General features: G+C 39.2%; 1 protein-coding gene across 3 annotated transcripts in view; it reads left to right on the top strand.

Moving 5' to 3' along the window:
- Nucleotides 1-21,102, top strand: part of GABRB2 (gamma-aminobutyric acid type A receptor subunit beta2) — a 202,101-nt gene that overhangs the window by 59,237 nt on the left and 121,762 nt on the right. For all 3 annotated transcript variants that reach the window (XM_031437739.2, XM_064480077.1, XM_031437740.2), the window contains one exon: nt 3,431-3,651. In XM_031437739.2, coding sequence (XP_031293599.1) covers nt 3,431-3,651 — 221 coding nt within the window. The remainder of the gene's footprint in view (nt 1-3,430; nt 3,652-21,102) is intronic.

The following is a 21,102-nucleotide window of genomic DNA, read 5'->3' as shown; positions in this document are numbered from 1 at the left end:
AATGTCACATATACAGTAATGAATATGTGGGTCTCACACTCAGAAGAGAGATCTAACTTAGGATCTAACTTGCTTGCTCGTTTATCTATTTATTTATTATTTATTTACATTTGCATGTTCCAGGTGATCCTTTTTTTTTTTTTGATCCTGTTTATTTGTTGAAACTGTTACGGTTTCTCCAATCTACTGCCTTTACACCTTTGTCAGAAATCTTTGAGCATATTTGTAAGAGTTGATTTTTAGGTTCTACTGTTTTATTGACCAATGTTTCTATCAACACTATACCATCATACTCTCTTAGTGTAGCTTCCTAGTCAGTCTTGAAATCAGTGTGAGTCTTCCAACTTTGTTCTTACCTTTCAAAATCATTTTGTTTATTCTCATTCCCTCTCTTGCCATATGAATTTTAGAGTCAGCTTGTTCATATCTACAAAAATCTTGCTGAGATATTGATTGGGATTGAATTTTATCTGTAGGTCAGTTTGGGGAGAATTGACATCTTAACAATACTCACTTTTCAAATCCATGAACATGGTATGTCTTTCCATTTGTTTATACTTTTGGCTACGTGTGTGTGTGTTACCTTAAAAAGATAAAAGAGAGATTAAAAAAAACCAAATAACTCGCCATTGTAATGGTTTTCTTCATATTTTGATTATCTGACTAATCTGCTTATTAATTTTTACTTTGCGTGGTGCTTAGGTAGTGGCCTTTTTATTCTTTCCAGGATGGTTAGTTGTAATTAGTGGGAGAGAGCACCTGCGTTAGGTTTACTCTGTCTTCTTTGACACTGGAAGTCAATTGGTTTTAGTTGTGATTATCTAAGTCCGTCTTGCATGGTGATGCCGTGGAATACAGAGCACCCCAAAGTGATTTACTTGTTGTTGTTGGGTTTTTTTAAGTTTGAATAAACCAGCTGTGAGACATCTTCCTGGAGGTAGGGTTGTTAGACGGATGTCAAGGATGTGTTTTCCACGTGGAAGTTCAAAGGATTTATCTTGGGGGCATCAGGGCCTAGGAGAGAGGGTGGAACACAGAACCATTCTTTCCTTTTATGTCCAGTAACATTTATTTCAATTCAGGAGCTCTTTCCTTTCTTGACAGTGTCATGATGTGTCATTTAGAAATAAAAGGAATGAAAATTGATGTGACAGTTAGCAGAGTCACCAGGGTCTGTCTGGGAGCATTTCTTACCAGGCACTGCCTTGCTGACGAATAACAGGAGTTAGCATACGAACCAGGATCTCACAATATTACCATTTATTTAGCCCAACAGTCTCCTGTGTCCAGACACATCTCAGCGTCAACTGACTGATAGGCTCCAGCACCTTCCAAACTGTATTATTTCTCCTAAATCTTAATAGGGCTTTATTAAGAGGGCTTAAGAAGCTTTGTATGCTAATAGAGATAATAATCAAATTCTCCGTTTTCTCTCCAAGAATTAGAAATCACTAAGTAAGTGTGTTCTCTCAAGCACAAAGTAAATTGCCTGTTTTATTTATGGTCCACTTTTTAGGCTACCTGTGATAAAAAGACAGTGAAAAATATATCTGGTCCAATTTCTTTTTTCTAGTTATAGAAAAATTCTACAATTCATAAGCCCTCAAGTTTGCTTTCATTATAATTCAAAATGTTACGCTAGAGAGCCTCCGACTAATACTTAACTAAAGCAGAGTGAGGCAGAGCAGTTCCAGAGCACTGACTAAAGGAATCCACTGAAGTAAATTTCACTGACAATTATTTGATGTACCTTCAGGATATTAATATTATTTTATTAGCAGTTTGATTCTGTACTTCTCATTCGGAAATCATCTCTACACTGACTTTTGAATGAGATCAAAATTTGTCTGTTCCTGAAACCAAGGAAAATATTCAAAATTTTTTTCCAAGAGGATTATACTTTTCCCGTGAAGCTGTTTGATGTTTTTAGCAGGTAGTATCTTGCAAGTTATATTTTAAAACTGCATAACCAAATTAAGATGTTTAAATCTCAGCAAGGGTTGGAAAAACTCAGGGACTTCATGGAAATTGAACTATGTGTTTTGTCCACAGAAGTATGCAGGTATGTGCCAAAATCCAAAAGCATACCTTATTGCCCATTCATTCATTCATTCATTATTTGTGCCCTAGGACTTTGCTAGCTTTTAGGTTGCAGACATGATTAATACATGATGCTAGTTTTATTTTTTAAAGCCCTCAAGTGGAGCATTGTGAACTGATTTTGAAACAGAATGGTAATTATCCTTTTCAGATGAATATTTGGTTCTTCATTTAGTCATTCAGATGAGGGTGAGAGAGCAGTTACTTTGTACCCATAGGCCTCTAATGGATAAAACATGTCACACTATATATGCAAATGCTTTACTCATAATATATAGCTTTTTGTAGTTTGCAAATTCCATGTGAGTTATACATTTAATTGTCACAGTAACCCTCTGGTCGGATTAGGGATGTTTTAAAAGCTCCATTTATAGTTCATGGAACCTAAGCAAAAAGAAGTTATGGAAATTCGCATCGTAGAAGTAGCTGGGGAAAGCTGGTGCCTGGGACCACAAGACCAGTGCTCACTTTATGACAACCCACTATTTTTCACCAGGGAAGAGCCTCGCCTGCTGATCCTGGCGTTAAAATTCTCATGCAGTACTAACTGAGCTAACACTCTTCAGATGGCTGAGAAGCTGCGTCAGTCTCAGTGTAACTGTCACCTCCTCTAGGAAACACACTTGATTAGACAGATTAAGATTCTCATTTATAAACTCTGACAAATTACTGTTGTAATTCATTGACTACTTTTTACAGTTAGATTTATTTTTTAACATTTTTTGTTGATTTATAGTAATTTTACAATGTTGTGTCAAATTCCAGTGTAGAGCACAATTTTTCAGTTATACGTGAACATATATATATTCATTGTCACATTTTTTTTCTCTGTGAGCTACCATAAGATCTTGTATATATTTCCCTGTGCTATACAGTATAATCTTGTTTATCTGTTCTACATTTTGAAATCCCAGTCTGTTCCTTCCCACCCCCCGCCCCCTTGGCAACCACAAGTTTGTATTCTATGTCTATGAGTCTGTTACAGTTACATTTATATCCTCCCCTCAAAACAGTCTTGTACACCCCACTTTGAGAAAGGCAAATTAATTATTAAGTCATTATTCCTTGCCATCTTTCTTCCTGGGTAGTATGTAATAAATATCATAAGGATATGATCTTTTCACTTGTGAATTTACCGTGGTACCTGGCACATAGTACGTGCTCAGTAAAAATGGGTTTAGTAAATTGCTATTTGCCTATATGTGAATAGTATATATTCATAGTGTTGGGCTTATGTATTTTCTTTTCTTGTGAATGGTAAAGTGTGTGTCTGTCCCAAGTCCATTTAGGTACAAAATAACCTTTTTTTTTTTTCTTCTTACTTTCACAGGATTATACCTTGACAATGTACTTCCAGCAAGCCTGGAGAGATAAGAGGCTGTCCTATAATGTAATACCTTTAAACTTGACTCTGGACAATAGAGTGGCAGACCAGCTCTGGGTGCCCGATACGTACTTCCTGAATGATAAGAAGTCGTTTGTGCACGGGGTGACCGTCAAGAACCGCATGATCCGCCTGCATCCAGATGGGACGGTCCTTTATGGCCTCAGGTCTGTAGCATCCGTTTCAAACTTGAACTTTTTCTGAACAAAATAGTCACTGCTTTTTATTGGAGGGAGATCTATTGTGCTGTTTTCCTTACTCCTCCTTTAATTCTTCCGATAAGCAGTTAAACCTCCTATTCAATACACATCTGGGAGCTTAGGGTAGCATGTTTACAAAGGGACTTATCCCCAGCTAAGCCTAAGTTTTTCTGAATTATCTTCCAATATCAGCTGCTGATCCTAAAGCTGCTTTCTTTAAGGAATAGGGATAATATCAAAATAGCTTAGACGGGGTTCCTTTAAAGTGGAAAAAAATACAAATGCCAAATACGTGTTTGAAGGCGGCAGATGCTCTGTTTCATAAATTGTTCCTGAGCCCTGTGAACTGGGTCTGGTCCTCTGAGGACAGGAAGGCTTTCTGTGCCTTCTCACCCTCCGAGGAGCAATTAGACTTGCAAATAAATAAAGCCATCATCTCATGTTTATTAAAAATGAATTTACACTCTTAAATGTACCTTTATATCAGCAAAGAATTGTGATGTTCTGCTCTTTGGGTGAAGATGGATTGTAAGATATGACAGTTTCTGCTTCTGAAGTTTGTTTTGTATTAGAAGCAATAGATGAGGGGGGAGGGTATGGCTTAATGGTAGAGTGCATGCTAAGTATGGACAAGGTCCTGAGTTCAATCTCCAGTACCACCACTTTAAATGAATAAATAAATAGACATAGTTACCTCCCCCTGCAAAAAAAAAAAAAAAAAAAAGAAAAAGAAAAGAAAAAAGAAAGAAAGAAAAAGAAAAAAATTAAAAAAAGAAACAATAGATGGTTCCCTGGGGAAAAAATGAACAAAAAAGATGTCTGTCTTACTCTGAAAACACTGCCATGTAAAGAAATCCTCTACGTTATTGGGGAAGAAACTCTGTCTTCTGAAATGTGCAGTTGCCTCTCATTTATTCTGTTTTACATCAACATCTGGTGACTTTATCATAATAATGATGAGAATGATAATAGTGTTACTCATTCACTGAGCACTCATAGCGATCTGACATCAAGTGAGTTCGTTCCATGCATTATTATAGTTAATCCTTACAACAGTATCATAAGTTAAAACTGTTAGGATCTTGATCTCAAATGAAGAACCTGAGGCCGGTGCAGCTGGTCCATGATCACAGAGAAAGTAAGCAGTGAAGGTGGGATGTGAATCCTGTTCCAAGTTCAGAGCCAGAGCGCTTAGCCATTGCACTGGCATGGGCCTCCCTCCCATATTTTTTCTTATCTATTATATCACATTTTTATTATCTGCTATATTCAGCCTTCCTGACTGGTGCATTGTCGTAGCTCCCTGTGAACCAGCTTCTTTCTTTGTTTATCGTATTTGTAGAGAAAATGGAATTTGGTTATCAAGGGAGGGAGGGAGGCACAGAGAGAGCACATTTGTGCTCGGTGTCAACTGCTGGAGGTAAAGAGATGGATTGGCTACAGGCATGGCTCACATCCCGGCCTTAGGAAATAGAGAAGCAGTAGAAAGATAAAATAAGTTACCGGGCAGTGTCTGCAAAGAGTTCACCAAAGTGGTGGGATTTGAAAGTACTAATAGAAAGGATTGTCTTAGCAGATACATTGTGCTAAACTTCTTGCTTAGAATCAACCACAAAACGTGGTATCACAAAGACCTTGATGAGATGGTGACCACATGGGCAGTGGAAGGGTTCAGAGAGATTGTAGTTCGCATGTTTAAAGACTTAAGCGCAGAGAGAGATCAGAACCCTGAAGAAGGCAGAGAGAGGCATAGAAGTAATGCTACCCATTCAGCAGGGGATGTGGGAGGAGAGGACTGGAAAGTGGCAAGTTTGGGGTAGGCATCTCGCCCAGTGTTGGATGCATTTTGCCCATCAGATCTTCACAGCAGTCATGCAGAAATTACCTTGTGCCCTTCCTTTCTTTTGAGGACACCCACTTTAGAGCAGAGAACCAGCGGAGTTCTCTTTGTTATACCCAGCACTGACAAACCACCTACACTGTGAATGAACTGAGTAAAGACTGCCAATGAATTCTGACTGAATGTATGCAAAGTTGGAGAGCTGGGAAAAATCAGCAACCGCCAGAATGTTTTTGAAATTGAGAGGGAGAAGAGAGGACCGATATTGATGGTAAATATGGCTTCTTTAGATCATTAAGCCAATAATTAGACCAAAAAAAAAAAAAAAAAGGTGATAGCTGTTCCTTCTTATCATTAAAGCCAACTGGACACCATTGCTGTAGGTCATCCCTCTCAGCCCCACTTCCAACAGGGCTTGACAAAACACGCAGGTTGCCGAACGCATCTGACAGGCATAAAATCAACACTGTGGACTGAGAAGGCTCATGGATTGTGATTGTTCTAGCAGTTGGGTAGTTAATCCTGGAATTTGAAATTGATAAGAGGTTTTTTTTGGAAATTTATAAATGCTCCATTCCAATTTTTTAATGAATAAATGAAACAATTTATTTCATGGCTGAAATTTAACCCAGGCCAGAGATCCCTTCTCTACAACAGCAATTCCATTGGCAATGCATAAGTAAAAGGAATTCAATTACAGTGACTACTGCTGGGTTGATTCCGTTCTACTTAGTTCCTCCTCCTACTTACCCAGCCCCCACCCCAGTCGTTCCCTGTTGCTGACAGTTAGTAAGACATTTATCTTGTGTCTATGTTGAGTAGTGGCTGCATTTAAAATTGTAATAGTGTTAAGACTAGTAGGTAGAACTCATTAAAGGACTTAGCCTGCAGTTGTCACTGTTACCAGAACGTTGCTTATAGTATCTCACTGAATACTGACTTCATTCCTACAACGTGGGCCCTAATGTTTTTTCTCCCATCTTACATGTGGAAACAATGGAACTCATGTACAAAGTTACACAGCTGCTGCACAGTGGAGCATAGTAGTTTGAATGCAAAGATGTTGCTCTTTGTTGCCATTCTGCTCAGCTCCTTAGGTGCTGGCAAGTGGGAATAAAGAATGGTAGAAAGCACCTGAGAGCATGCAGGGGAAAAAAAAAAAAAGATAAAGAAAAGTTAGATGGAAGCAACTTCCACTAAATCCACGGTTACAGGCTTTGTTCTAGAGAAAGTCCCCGGAGAACGGCAGGCCTGCGTCTTCTATGGACGGTGTATCTTCAGGTTCTGAGGTTCCCTCCAGTCCCCATTTACCGAGGAGTGACTTTTGCTCTGTCCAATCCTGGGACACAGACAAAATCACTGCAAAGAATTTGGCAATGGCAAGGTTCATCAGTCAGAGTACGGGGAATTGGAGGGCACCCATGAAGCCCTTGGCATGGAAAGCTGGGACAGGGAAGGCTTTAAACACCAAGGCAGTGACCTCTGGGCTAAGTGTCATGCATGTTCAAGGCAAAAGCAAAGGACTTAAGTGCCTCTCCCACTGAGATGCACAAAGATTGACAGAGGAGTAGGGCAGGTAATTCAGAGGATCTGAATAAGCCTCTTTTGTAGAGTTTCCCTAGTGGAATTTTCAGGCATTAAAGCGTATTACAAAATAGAATAGTATGCAAAATATTAATCCTTGTTGAATTCCATGGTCAGAAGATAGCTGTTTGTCATGCTATTCTTTCAACTTGTCTGTGTGTTTGAAAGTTTCCATGATAAAATTTGGAAAAGGAAAAAAAAAAAATGGCCTAGGCATCTCTGGTTCTAATTATCTAGGAAAGAAAACTCAAGATTTAAAAGTCTACAGCCAAAGAATGGTATTTCTGATCTCTTGGAGGTAGAGAATTCTCTGTAAGTGACATCTATTTTTAGTCGTTGTGTCTGAAAAGGAGGTCATCTCATCTCAGAGGGTGCATGACTCAGTGGGTGGGATCCACGACCACAGACGAGCAGGCTAAGCCATCACCCAGGGAGGAGTGGTCACAGCTCTGCACGCAAAGCTTCAGTGACCTCCTTCAGTGTGAAATCATCCTTCTGCACAGGTGTGCCCGTTGCTTCTGACTGTGTGCAGTAGGAACTCTGGGTCTACTTATGTTGAAATAGTGTATTTAGATGGCATGAGCTTTAAGGACCGGTAGCCAGCTAATCGACAAGCTCGCATTAAGGTATGGTGGCTTTGGGAAGTTCAGAAAATGGAGATTGGTGTTTAGAAATGTGGAAAATATTTTAGGCATTATTGCTGTAGGCTAGGCTTAACGATTTTCATTCTGATTGGATTTCTGTTTCCCCATTGTTAAGAATATGGGTTGGCAGCTTACTCTCAGTTACTCCATTGCTCTTCAGGTTGATAGTCATTTTAGAAGCGGAGTTCTGATGCTGTGCGAAGAATGGACACAACTGGGCAATGCAGCCAACTTCCTTAACAAAGCATTATGATAATGGGACTAGTGTTTTAGTTTGGACTTTTGTCACTGACTTCTCGTTGAATGTTAAATATCTTCTTCAGGTTTTAATTTCCCCAGACATACAAAAGGGGGGATGAATTGGATAATGTCATTTTTAACAACCCAGTTCTCCTCTGAATCAATTATTGAGATCAATGAATGTAAAAAGATATTATAATCGACATCAGACTGGATAATGAAATATGTATTTGGAGTAGCAGCCATTGGTAGATAGTTAAGTGCTGTTTTACTATTTAATAAATAAATGAATGCTGGGGATATTTGATACATGAGCAGAAGGCTGGGGCACGGAAGGCTTTAGCTATCAAGGCAGAAGTTTTATACTGTAGAGTTTTACTCTGTGTATCTTTTCGGGATTCTGTGAAGACACTTCTTTATCTACAACAAAAAGAAAAAGAAGAGCAGGAGTGAGCCTGTTTGATTGAAGAGAATGGGGAAAATCTAGGTCAAGCATGCCTAAAACAAGGAGGGAAATGACTGAAAACCTAAGAGGACTGTCAAGCAGTTTTGAGGACACAGACTTATCATGGAACCAGTTATCTCCAGCCGTTGCATCTGGCAACATGAGATGAAGAGTAAGGAAACTGGATGCCTGCCTTGAGACCCCAGCAGCCACGGCAGCCTTTAAAAGCTTCCAGGCAGCCCCAAGCCCAGTGCCTCATTTGTAGCATGCCCTCAGTAACTCTCATTTCCTCAAGAGCTGTATGGTTTCTCTTAAGCCAGGACTTTTCCTTTTATTCTCATCATGTTTCATCATACATTTGTTTTCTCAACTTCGTTTAAAGATCTATGTCTATTGAGAAATGAGTGGATGAAGAAGTTGTGGAATATTTATGCAATGGAATACCACTCAGCCATGAAAAAGAATAAAATAATGCCATTTGCAGCCAAATGAATGGACCTGGAGTTTGTCATTCTAAGTGAAGTAAGCCAGAAAGAGAAAGAAAAATACCATATGATATCACGTATAGGTGGAATCTAAAAAAAAAAAAAGACAAGTGAACTTATTTACAAAACAGAAACAGACTCACAGACATAGAATATTTAACATAGAAAACAAACTTATGGTTACCAGGGGGCAAGGGATAAATTGGGAGTTCAAGTTTTGCTGATACTAATTACTATATATAAAATAAACAAGTTTATACTGTCTAGCACAGGGAACTATATTCAATATCTTATAGTAACCTATAATGAAAAAGAATATGAAAATGAACATACATATGTATATGTATGGCTGAACTATTACGCAGTACACCAGAAATTGACACAATATTGTAAACTGACTATTCAGTAAAAAAAAATTTAACAAGATCTATAGGAATAATTAAAAAGGTGATGAATAATGCTCTTTTTTAAGTTTAAATATGTAGTTTGTGGCTAAAGAGTAAAAAATTCTTAAATATAGATTCTTGCCTTCACTCTTGGCTAGTCGATAGCTCAGTTATACCAATTTGATCATAAAATCAGACCCCTTTTTTTTTACAGTCTTACGTAGATACTTCTGTAGAAGCTATGGCTGGAAGTGGGGAAGGACATTTTCTGGGGAGTAACCCAGCTGTAAAAGTGGTGACCATGGACTTTTCATTGACTTGGCGGAAGAATTCTTAGTAATTTATAAGGGAAACATTTTGAACAGATTAACTGTATTTTATTCCAAAATAAAATTGACCCAATCAAATTATTTTCAGAAAAGCACTTAAAGGAAGAGTGACATAGCAAATGTAAGATTTTTGCTGATGAATTCAACTCAAGCGCCAGCAGGTAAAAGTCAGGTTTAATCTGGTGTTGATACGACGTCATAATGTGTGTTAATATAGGTATAACTTAGACTGTTATTTACTTAAGATAGGAAATATTTATTAGATTTCAGAAAGCAAATGAATAATTATACTGATCAGAGAATCAAGAGATGTACCTTCTAATATTGCATTAGATTCTTATAATTGATTCTTATAATTATTCATTTAAATGATTTCCAAATTTTCTTCTAGCTCCAAAAATTGGATACTCCTGTGATTTTGCTAGCGTATGGCACGTAGACCTGTAGGACTGCCCCCTTGGTATGTGTGCAGCAGTATCTAACATGGTGTTTCAGTGCTTTAGCAATTGTAGTTACTTTCTTGGAAAAAAAAAATCTTCTGATTAATTAAGAAAGCAAAAACAAAATCATTGCCTTCAAGTATACAAGAAAACCTGAATTCTCAACTAATGGCATCTTCTTGTGAATATAAAGATGCACATTTTTATTAAGATTTAGAGCCTGAATCCAAATGGACTGCATATTATTTATGCTAAGGCGTTAACATTATATCATAAATGCATTTTATCACGTTATGAAAACTCTTCAACGAACACACTTAAAACACATTTCCTGTTATGAGATGTTAATTAACTACTATTGAACATTCAGAAAATGCCGTTAAGTTATGGAAATAAAATTACCCTTAATCCTACCACCTGGATTTAATCCTTCCTGTACCTTGCTTTATACGATTCCAGATATTTTTCTAGTAAGAAAGGCTATAGGTGGTTTGTCATAAAAACAAATTCACATTATACATACTATTTTGTGATCTTATTTTTTTCTTTAACAATGAATGTACCATAATCATGTTTGCCATGTCAATAAAAACTCTCTTTGTCATTCTTTAACCATTATAGGTCATATTTGAGATATATTCCCTTATCCAATATAGGGTATGGTTTATGGTTTTGATAGAAGGTAAAGTATGTAGTTGTCATTATAAAATGCAGAACTACTCTTTAAAAATTTTCTTAATATTTTAGTGACAAACAGCCAAATCTGTTGGTGACACCATTTATAACCTTATATCTGTGCGGTTGTTAATTTGTGGTGTCATTGGTTAGATCAGTGGCTCAGGAGATATTCTGATGCTGATTTTATTAGGACAGTTCTTATGGAAGGGAGTGACTTTCTTATCCTTTCAATAGTAGCTGCCCCATCTAAAAATAGCTGTTTGTCTTTCAGTGTTGGGGTTGGGGGAGCCCTTGCCTTGATATGTCTGTACACCTCCCATGTGTAACATTAGGTGAGAAACATGTCACTTCTGATTAAAGGTTCACATTCTCAAAGAAAGATTCCACAGGAAGCAGAAGGCAATTCAGCCACCTCCTGCTATGTATGTTCTGTCATTGGGAAAATGGCAAAGGATAATGTTAGCCTGTAATGAATTTAGACAGGCATGGTTTATTAAATTTTATCTTCTTCCTCTGCGCGTAAAGCTTGACCACAGGATATCAGGCAAGCGAGTAACTGAGTAGCCATCTCACACTGAAATGAAGTCTATTAAACATTCATATATCATTTTTTTACTTGGATTTCCTAATTGGTGTAATTCATTTTCATAGAGAGATTGAGTGAATGCACTTTGTCAAGCAGAACAATAGAGATTGTATTAAGAATGTCATTTCTGGCTGGAGTGTGAGTCCCTGTGCTCTAGGTTTCTCGGGCTTCCAAGCAGGAAAAATCACTTTACTCTACCTCCATCTCTGCGGGAAAAGACACATTCGTCCTCCTTAAAGAGCTGTAATTAATTTTTAAAAGGAATTTCTTGCCCATCATTTTTTCCCTATAAAATTAAAATAATTTAGATTAAAGTTAACTTTATTTAGAAATAATTTAAGTCATCTTCAAGTTCACCTTCTTGATTATTATAGAAAGAAGAGAGAGGCTCAGAGAGGGAAGTGACTGTGCCTAACATCACACAGACAATTGATGGCAAAGCACAGAGCAGAATCTCAGACTCCTGTCGCCTGATCCAGGGCTTGTTACCGTTCCTGCTGCTGCCGGAGTTCTTTGGTATCCTGGAGTCATTGTCGTCTGACTGACCTCAGCCAATAAGTCAAATCCAAATCGAAAGTAACAGAATTAGAATTACACGATTCTTCAGACCTTAGAAATGGAGGCAGGGTGTATTTAGTGGTCCTGAGAAATAATCCAGGGCTCTTTTTGTTGCCACATTTTTGCTGGATTTTTAGGGGGAAAAAATTTAAAGAGGAAAAGAAAATCCGCTCGACTTCTTTTTCTTCAGTATCCCTGACTCATCACATTCCTGTAATCAGTGGGTCTCCTTTGCTACCAGTTTGGTGGATCCCTAGTTGTCCCCATGTCCGTTGATCTCAGTCTAATGAGAGCTCAAGGTAGCAGAACTGAAACTGAGGATGTGAAAGGGCTGTGGTGGAAAAGCTGAGTGGTCAGAGACTGCAGGGCTTCCGGGCGGAGAAGACACCACCCACACTCCCAGCCAAGATGCAGATTTTGTATTGCAGGCTCAAAGAATGAGTACAGTGGTGCCATCGAAGTGGGTCTTGTCTGCCAAGAGAAGTAGCCATTGAAACCCACCGAGGACGCACCATTCGTTGGCTTGTCAGTGTCTCTGTGCACAGCATGTTCAGAAGCAACAGCTGCACACTCCTGATTTCACTAGTAGTGAACTCTCAGGGTCGTAAGAATACTGGCAGCATGGAAAGAGGCAGATCTTTTATTTTATTTTGTTTTATTTTTAAGAAAAATTTTTCCTAGTGGATGATGAAAACTGATGGTATCATATGTATGCTTCTGTGTCTGGGTATATATTCCCATTCATAGGTATAAATATACACATATATCCATTTATAGATATGTATATATATGTGGATACATGTTTTATATATGAATAGAGGCAGTATTTTTTCTGTTTGTTTAATATTAAAAAATGAAGAAAGCAGAAGGGACCCCATTAAATCAAACTTGAAACAATACCAATTGTCCTCAGCATGAGTTTAAAGATAAAGTTTTCTCTGATCACATTTGTTGTGTCTTTTGCACCACCCTGATTTTGTGGAATTAGTGAATTTTCTGGGCAGCTTTTGCTGGCAACTTGTTTATTAGCAAATAAGCAAAATAGAGAGCTAGACCAGATAGTCTTTGTAATGAGTTCACTCGTGGTAGAGTTTTATTTACACAAAGATGTGTTCAAAGCAAATATAAATGAACACTTGTTTAATTGGGATAGTTGCAGTAGTGGTCTTAGTAGCAGGAATAAAATTTATTGGGTACTTTCTGTATGTCAAGCCCTGAATTATTTATATTAAGCAGTCCTGTGAAGCAGGCTATTATTACTGCATTTTATGAGGAAACTCAGGCTCTGGGAAAGTAGGTAACTTGCAAATGAGTTTCCAGGCTCGGTATTGAATTCAAAGCCCCAAGATCTCGGTCACCTTCCCAGAGATTAAGAGAACACAGTCTTTGTCCAGGTAGATGGACTCAAAAGACTCTGAAAATATTGATGGAAGGAGGAGAATGGAGAGTCTGAATTTCCAAGGCCCTTGAGAGAAACTTCCAAGAGTCATTCATCTCCCTTCCGGAGAGATTCTCAGAGGCGTCACTCCTAAACAGACGAGAACTGCTCTCTCTCAGTCCTGAGCAGGACTCCGCAGTAGGGAGCCGGGCACTGTTCTTGGCCAGCTAGTAGCTGTTCCCGTGCGTACAGGACCGAGAGTTTATTCCTCGGATCTGATTTAGCATAGTCCCTCCCCCTTCCGTCTTTTATTCTTGAATGGGTTTCTGCTTTGCAGCTGTTTATATGCGGGAAGTTATTTTTTGTTTTGCTTTTCTGAACACCGGCATTCAAGGAAAAGCAGTATGCACAAAGTGTGTAATTTGCGGTAAGGGGACTTTGGAATTCTCTCCTGTTTCACAGTTGTATGTAGCATATTGTGAAGTTTCACGAGGGTTATAGACTAGGGGAAAGCAACCACTGATTAGATGAAGTCTCGATTTAGTTAGGCAGAGATGTAGGACCTGAGTGAGGGAGGCCGCTGAGGCGCCCAGAGACTCTGAAGGTCACTTGCTAAGTCACCCTGTCCGCAGGCTTTCCTGCGGCATTGAAGAAGGTCAGTTCCTCCTTGATAATCCAGGGAGTGGTTCCCCAAGTAACCTGTTCAGTTTGATGTCCAGGATTTATAAATATTCTCTCATTGAGATTTTTGACTCTAACTCTAGCATCAATATGCTCACCCTGGAAGGGGAAGCAGAGAGCGCACTGAGCCATTGGCCACGCCTCTGACTATCAGACCACTGGGAAAGTACCTTGTCTACCAGACAATCACAGAAGATCCTGGAGTACACTGAAGAAAATCTGTATTTATATTCTGGAACAAGCGAAAAATATTTATTTCATAGGGATTTATCTCAGTCTTATTTTCCATGGGCAGAAAAAAAAAAGCAAAAAAAAAATTACACAACCTCTGGAAATCACCTCCAAGTTATGTTTGGTGAAAGACTTTTGGTCAAAGTTTAATTCCTTGATTTGCTAAATGGCTGGTAAGGTAGGATTTCTAGCTCATTCTTACCTCTTTATTCTGGAGGTCACAAATAAAGCAAGCCAAACCACTGTCATAGGTTAATGAGCCAAATCACAGTCACCACATTATGAAATGCTCAAGCTATTTTACTTCTGAGAAGTGGCTCATTATCTGCACTCTTACGGGCGGAATAAAAGGCAACAAAATGCCGAATGGACATAAATCCTTGGAGGAAGGTTCTAATTCTGTGTTGCATTGTCTCCCCTAGCCGTGGTAGAGGAAGTAATTAGGACTTTATATTTCAACAGCTGTAGCAGGCTAAGGGAAGCCACTGAAAAGACCAGAATAAAGACCTCAGCTTCTTCTGGCTTGTTTGGAGCCTGGGTTTGGGACCTGCCTGCCTTGTTGCAAGGCCTTCCTCTGTTACTAACTCTCTTTACTCCATCTTTCTGAGCTTCGACTCCCTCATCAGGAGGATAGGGCTTTATAGTGCCCACCTTACAGAATTAACTGGGGGGATTAAGTGGACAAACGCTTGTCAAGCATTTCGTAAAGTGCTTGGTACATATTGCATTGTTTGCAAAGATGAACTGCTGTTACTAAGATTGATACATGTATCTCACTTCCGCCTCTTCTGCTGTTTCCCATCATAATCAGTGTGAGGTGATACTTGGCAAGAGGAAATGGTGGTAGTCAATCCTCATTACGAACTGACACTGTGCCAGGTGCTGGGGATACACAAAGACAAATGAGACATTCAAAACTTGAGACTCAAAACTTCGGGGCTTGTGGGAGAAGAAGATACATAGTAGATGAAAGATGTAGGATAGGACGGTGGGTAAGAGCCAAGTTCTGGAGTTTGTTTTTTTAGGCTTTGTGGCTTTTTAAAAGTTAACTAAGGGAGGAGGGTATAGCTCAAGTGGCAGAGCGCATGCTTAGCGTGCACAAGGTCCTGGGTGCAATTCCCAGTGCCTCCTCTACAAATAAATAAATAAACCTAATTACCTCCCCCCAAAAGTTATCCAATACCTCTAAACTGATAATACAAATATTTAGCTTACAGGAATATGGTCAAAATTAAATAATATAGTGCGTGTAAAGTAGCTGGCACACAGTAAGTGCCCAATAATTCTTGTTGTTGCAGTCACTACCGTAGTTACCGAGATACTCATAATAGTCAGAATTAACTGGGTACGTGCTGTGCACTGTGCACACATGGTTTCTTTTAATCCTCAAATTATACAATCTGGTAGATACTGATATCCTTCGGTTTTTTAAGAAGAGGAACCTGAGGCTTGGGCAAATTCAGTAACCTATTCAAAGCAGAAAAGCTGTAAGCGTCAAAGCTGGGAACAGAATTCAGACGTTGAACTCCAAAGCCCACGCCCTTAGTGTTTTAATGGGTTTAATGCAGAGAAGTGACCCAGTGCTTGGGCTGGGAGGTGGCAGAGCAGACGTGGACACACACAGAATCTTCCTTGGACTAACAGCTGAATGCGGTTATTCATTTTGACTCCCTAATGTTAGAATGTCTGTGTCGTGTTCCAAAGGGAAGCTTGAGAAAACACGAGTAGCTCTAATTTATGTTTAATGAAACAGAGCCATTGTAGCGAAGTGAATTGCTGAAACATTTGTTTCATTTACTCCATCTCTTCATCCAGCCCACTACTGAGCGGGCACCTCTGTTTGCTCCAGGTGGAGGGTGGAGGTGCAGGAGGGAATAAGCCAGACCAGCTTGCACTTAGTGAAGGAAACACTTTGATGATTTCCATAGTGTAAACATTCCATCATGCCTGACTTCAAACTAACATTGTTAAAAGTAGAGCTACCGTCAAAAAAGATATTTAAGGATCAATATGAGGGCTGAAAATTGTGATGAATTCTATGAAGAAAATTAAACAGAAGGAAAGGTCCGATGACAAGTAGCTAGAAGAGAGAGAGACAGAGTCCTGTTTTAGGAGGTGACATCTGAGATGTTATTTGTGATGGCTGATAGCAGCTGACCATTCCAGTTGGAAAGTACAGACGCAAAATGGTCCTAAGGGCAGAACAAACTCATGTACTCACAGGGAGAAAATTTACACTGCTTTATCCGAAACTTTCTGTTTCCCCTGTTTTACATTACTACATTTCACGCTCTTTATAACTAAATGCATTTTTCACTTGTTTACCATTCTTGTTGGCCTCACTCCACTAATGGATCAGCTCCACAAGAGCGGGGGCCTCTGTTTAATTCCTCGCTGTATCCGGGCATCTCGATGTGCTCGTCTAAAGGATCAATGAAGAAAATATTTGTTGAATAGAATGTGTGTGTAAATGAATTAGTAACTGCAGTATCTTCTATTTGATCAGTCCAACTGCCTGACTTTTTTTATCAGCTGAATGGGATCTCAGGTCTCATCAGGGTTTATCCCCTCAGACTGACTTAACACTCTGTCTTAATTCAGGCACTCATGCAAAATCATATCTCACGTTGTTAGACAATGGATTTGCATGTGGAGGGACATTAAAAGTTTGAAAGAGAAGCACAAGATCAAATAAGTAGCATTTAAGCCCAGCTATCAAAGATGATTATGTGTTGATGAGGTGAGAAAAAAGTCTGATTGTCCTACCTACATACTGTGTGCAATTCTGTTTTAGTGAGGGGACCTACCTCAGCAGTGAGACCCGTGTGGGCTGGTGCCAGTCTCAACAGCTGATAAGAAGAAGGCATTTTGAAAACAGAAACAGAGTCAGCAATTGTCATGAATTCAGTTTCCCAGGTTGTGACTTACATACAACTATGAGTTGGCAGTGTAGACGTTTCCTTTGGCACATGGTGTCTTCTTCTGTTCCCTCGCCATTTGCAATCAGTGTGGTATTTTAAAAGATACATGGAGATGTGACGGTAGAGGGAATTGTATCAAGGTGGAATTTAGGTGACCCATATTAGCCTTCTATCACAGGATGAATCAATGAGAAAACACTTACTAATGAGAGCTAGCTCTTTTTAGACACACAACTCAGAAAATTCATTACCGTTGAGTTCAAGAGGGGCGTTCTATCCATGGTAACCAAATAGCGTATGACTAGAAATGTTTATAGATTCTCATTGATTGTAGAGCAGCAATAATCATATTCTTTGCTTAGCAGAGAGAATGTCTCTATGTTACTTGGACTGTCTCATCTGTCCTTCAAAATATGTGTGTGTGAGTGTGTGCGTGTATGCACATAGGGGTGCACGTGTGTTTTCTGTGTTTGTGTGATAGAAGGCAGGGCCAACAGTGGGAAGTTTGATTACTGCGTGGGGAAAAGAAGCTCTTACATTTGCTCAAAACAATATTTTTATCCCGAATCGTAAGTATTCTAGCCCATTTGCCTGGAGTCATGGGTTGATTTTTCTTTTGGGAAGTGAGATATGAGAAACACAGTGATGAATCTTACGTCCGTGTAAAGTATGCTCATAGAGTGATAGTGAGGAACACTGCCCCCCCCCCGGCTCTTGCTTAGCTCATTTAGTATTCATTTGAATTGTGTATTTCACTGCTACACTAATGTTACTCAATAAGGATTAATTCATGAAGCTTTGTTAAGTTACTCAAACTCTACACAGTCCATCATCACCCCCTGATAAGGAGATGAGACAAACCATAGATCTAGTCCTTGTCTGATGGTTAGCGGAGTTACTCTCAAGGAGGAAACATCTGTGTTCACTGCTTGGGTGGCTGGGGGCCCGGCAGGGATATGCATTGAAAGAACAGAGTGGGAGAAAGGGGAACCCTCCTCCACTGCTGGTGGGAATGCAGTTTGGTGCAGCCACTGTGGAAAACAGTATGGAGATTCCTCAAAAGACTAGGCATAGACTTACCATATGATCCAGGAATCCGGCTCCTGGGCTTATATCCAGAAGGAACCCTACTTCAGGATGACACCTGCACCCCAATGTTCATAGCAGCACTATTTGCAATAGCCAAGACATGGAAACAGCCTAAATGTTCATCAACAGGTGACTGGATAAAGAACATGTGGTATATTTATACAATGGAATACTACTCAGCCATAAAAACTGACAACATAACGCCATTTGCAGCAACATGGATGCTCCTGGAGAATGTCATTCTAAGTGAAGTAAGCCAAAAAGAGAAAGAAAAATACCATATGAGATCGCTCATAGGTGGAATCTAAACAAACAAACAAACAAACAAAGCATAAATACAGAACAGAAATAGACTCACAGACATAGAATACAAACTTGTGGTTGCCAAGGGGATGGGGGGGGAAGAGAAAGACTGGGATTTCAAAATTGTAGAATAGATAAACAAGATTATACTGCATAGCACAGGGAAATATATACAAGATCTTATGGTAGCTCACAGAGAAAGGAATGTGACAATGAATATATATATGTTCATGTATAACTGAAAAATTGTGCTCTACTCTGGAATTTGACACAACATTGTAAAATGATTATAAATCAATAAAAAATGTTAAAAAAAAAAAGAAAGAAAGAAAGAAAGAACAGGGGGAAATCAACACAGGAGTGAAAATGAACCTCTCCTAAACCCCAGGCATTATATAAACAGTGTTCTACTCTCAGAGACCTAGTTCCAAATCATATGGATTATCAGACGTTCTAATTTGGAGAAACTTAAGATTCTGAAATCACCTAAGATGCAGAGTTTAATCTGTGCCACTGGATAGGTTTTAGCTTTAGTGTTTGTTCGATTGCAAAAAGAAATCTCAGACATCTTACAGAAGGAAGAGTCTGTATTCCTGTGTTAACTTTTCCTTTTTTTGTGATTTTTGTTCTTTTCTATTGATCCTCTGGGGCTTTTGTTGTTGTTGTTGTTTTCTATCATGAGTGGAATGCTTGGCTCCATTTCATCTTTTGTAGTATTTTTAAGTTGTATAAAACCAAATTACTATCATTCAGGGACACTCTTCTTTAATTTCAAAAAGCTGTTTTGTCCTTGCAAGTTTTCAGCATCTGTAGGCATGGACAGGAGAGAAGAAAGCAATCTGTAGAGCCTCATCTACAATAGGTCATGACTGTGGATGCTGACCCCTAGGTTTGGGTGGACCGTGGGAGGAAGGGCAGGGGAGGGTTTGATTCTCTATTCCAGGTGCCGTCAGCTGCTGCAGACACAGTTCTGTTCAGGAGAATGTCAGGGTAAGGGCTTACCCACGTAGATAGCATTCACTGCAGACCAGATACCGAACGTGAACTTATTCCTGATATGAGCCGTGACATTTCCATGCTTTGAAACGTGGTTTCCAATTTCTCGTTTATTTTCCCCACTGCCCTGTGATCAAGAGAGCTGACTGAATCAGGAGGGATTTGGGGACACCAAACTTTCTGACTTCTCTGGATGGCACCATCTGCGTGAACAGATGGTGGAACATGTCACGGGGCTAGAGGGGGACTCCAAGATCCAAGAGAAAAATGAGAGAGAGAGATGAAAAGGGAAGGCAACGGCAGGGTAGAAAAGATGCGTGTCAGTGGCTGGGGATTCTTCGTGATCTGACTCAGCTAGTGGTCACTGAGTGGCTGCCACCCGTGGTGGAATCCAGAGATGCCCAGAACAGTGATGCCCTGCGTGTGGTGTGGGCAGATTGCTCAGCCCTGGGAGTGGGCACACACCTTCTTCTCTCTGTTCTGATAGGGAAAGTCTTCTGGGATTAGTTAAAATTCCCCGTGGGGGATAGCACGGTTTCCTTTCCATTCAGCTTTCCATGTGGTCATTGGCCGCCAAATATGGCTGCGTCATGTGTTCTTGTAGTAGAAGATTCTACACAAGACTGGATGCGTCATTGTAAATGCACAGCACATACTTTTGCTCATGGTATTTTATTTATTTGCACATTTCTTTATTTTTTCCATTCACCCGTTTCCTCGCTCAATCATTCATTTTAATTCACACTTATAGTAAAGTAGCATGACTATAACTATAAAATATATTTTTATATTATTTAGTTATAGTAGCATAAAATATATTTATTAAGTAAGTCTAGTAGTGCCGCACACTAATCTAAATGCTTTACATGCTTTAACTCCAAGAAGTATGTATTTTTACACAAGAGAAAAGTGGACCTCAGAAAAGTTGAGTAATGTCCCTAAAATCAAACAGCTGGTAATTGTAAGGCTGAATATTGATCCAAGTCTACTTGACTCCTGAAATTACTCTGTGTTGTCCTTTTTTTTTAACTTTTCTATAGACACATGACATTTTAATTGACAGAATATTCGTCCTCATATTTGAAGCTAGGAGGGGTGAATGATTTGTCTTCTTACCTATAGTTCCTACAGTACAGAAAAAATAAAATCCCATAAGTTTCCATTTAATCCACATATCTCATAAATAAGAAATTGTGCTCTTAATTATTCTATTTAGAACATCAGTGTCCCATAGCTGCTGGATCTATAAACCACACAGTCTGCCAGGGTTGACAACATGATTATTACTGTTGTGAAGTCATGTTTTTGTAAAATGATGAGACACTGGAGGTTTAAAAAATGTTTGAGTCTGCTGACTTTTGGGTGTTTTTGCTCTTCTTTTTCTAATTCTTTTAGCTGGTGAGTCATTCTGCCCACCATCTTCCATGGACTTATTCAAGAAATGTCATTTCTGACTTTCTCTTCCTTCCCTCCCTTCCTTTCTTTTAATAAGAGTAAGAGTTTGTTTTCTGGATGCCTAAATCATACGTGTTAGTCACAGAAAACTTGGGAAATAAAGAATTAAAGAAGCATCAAATATTAGAAGAAAAAATACTTGCATAGAC

This window comes from Camelus dromedarius, chromosome 27 (genome assembly GCF_036321535.1).
Source record: "Camelus dromedarius isolate mCamDro1 chromosome 27, mCamDro1.pat, whole genome shotgun sequence".
In the NCBI taxonomy this organism is placed as follows: Eukaryota; Metazoa; Chordata; class Mammalia; order Artiodactyla; family Camelidae; genus Camelus; species Camelus dromedarius.
Note: the sequence above shows the minus strand (reverse complement) of the source record. Positions and strands in the feature narration are given on the sequence as shown.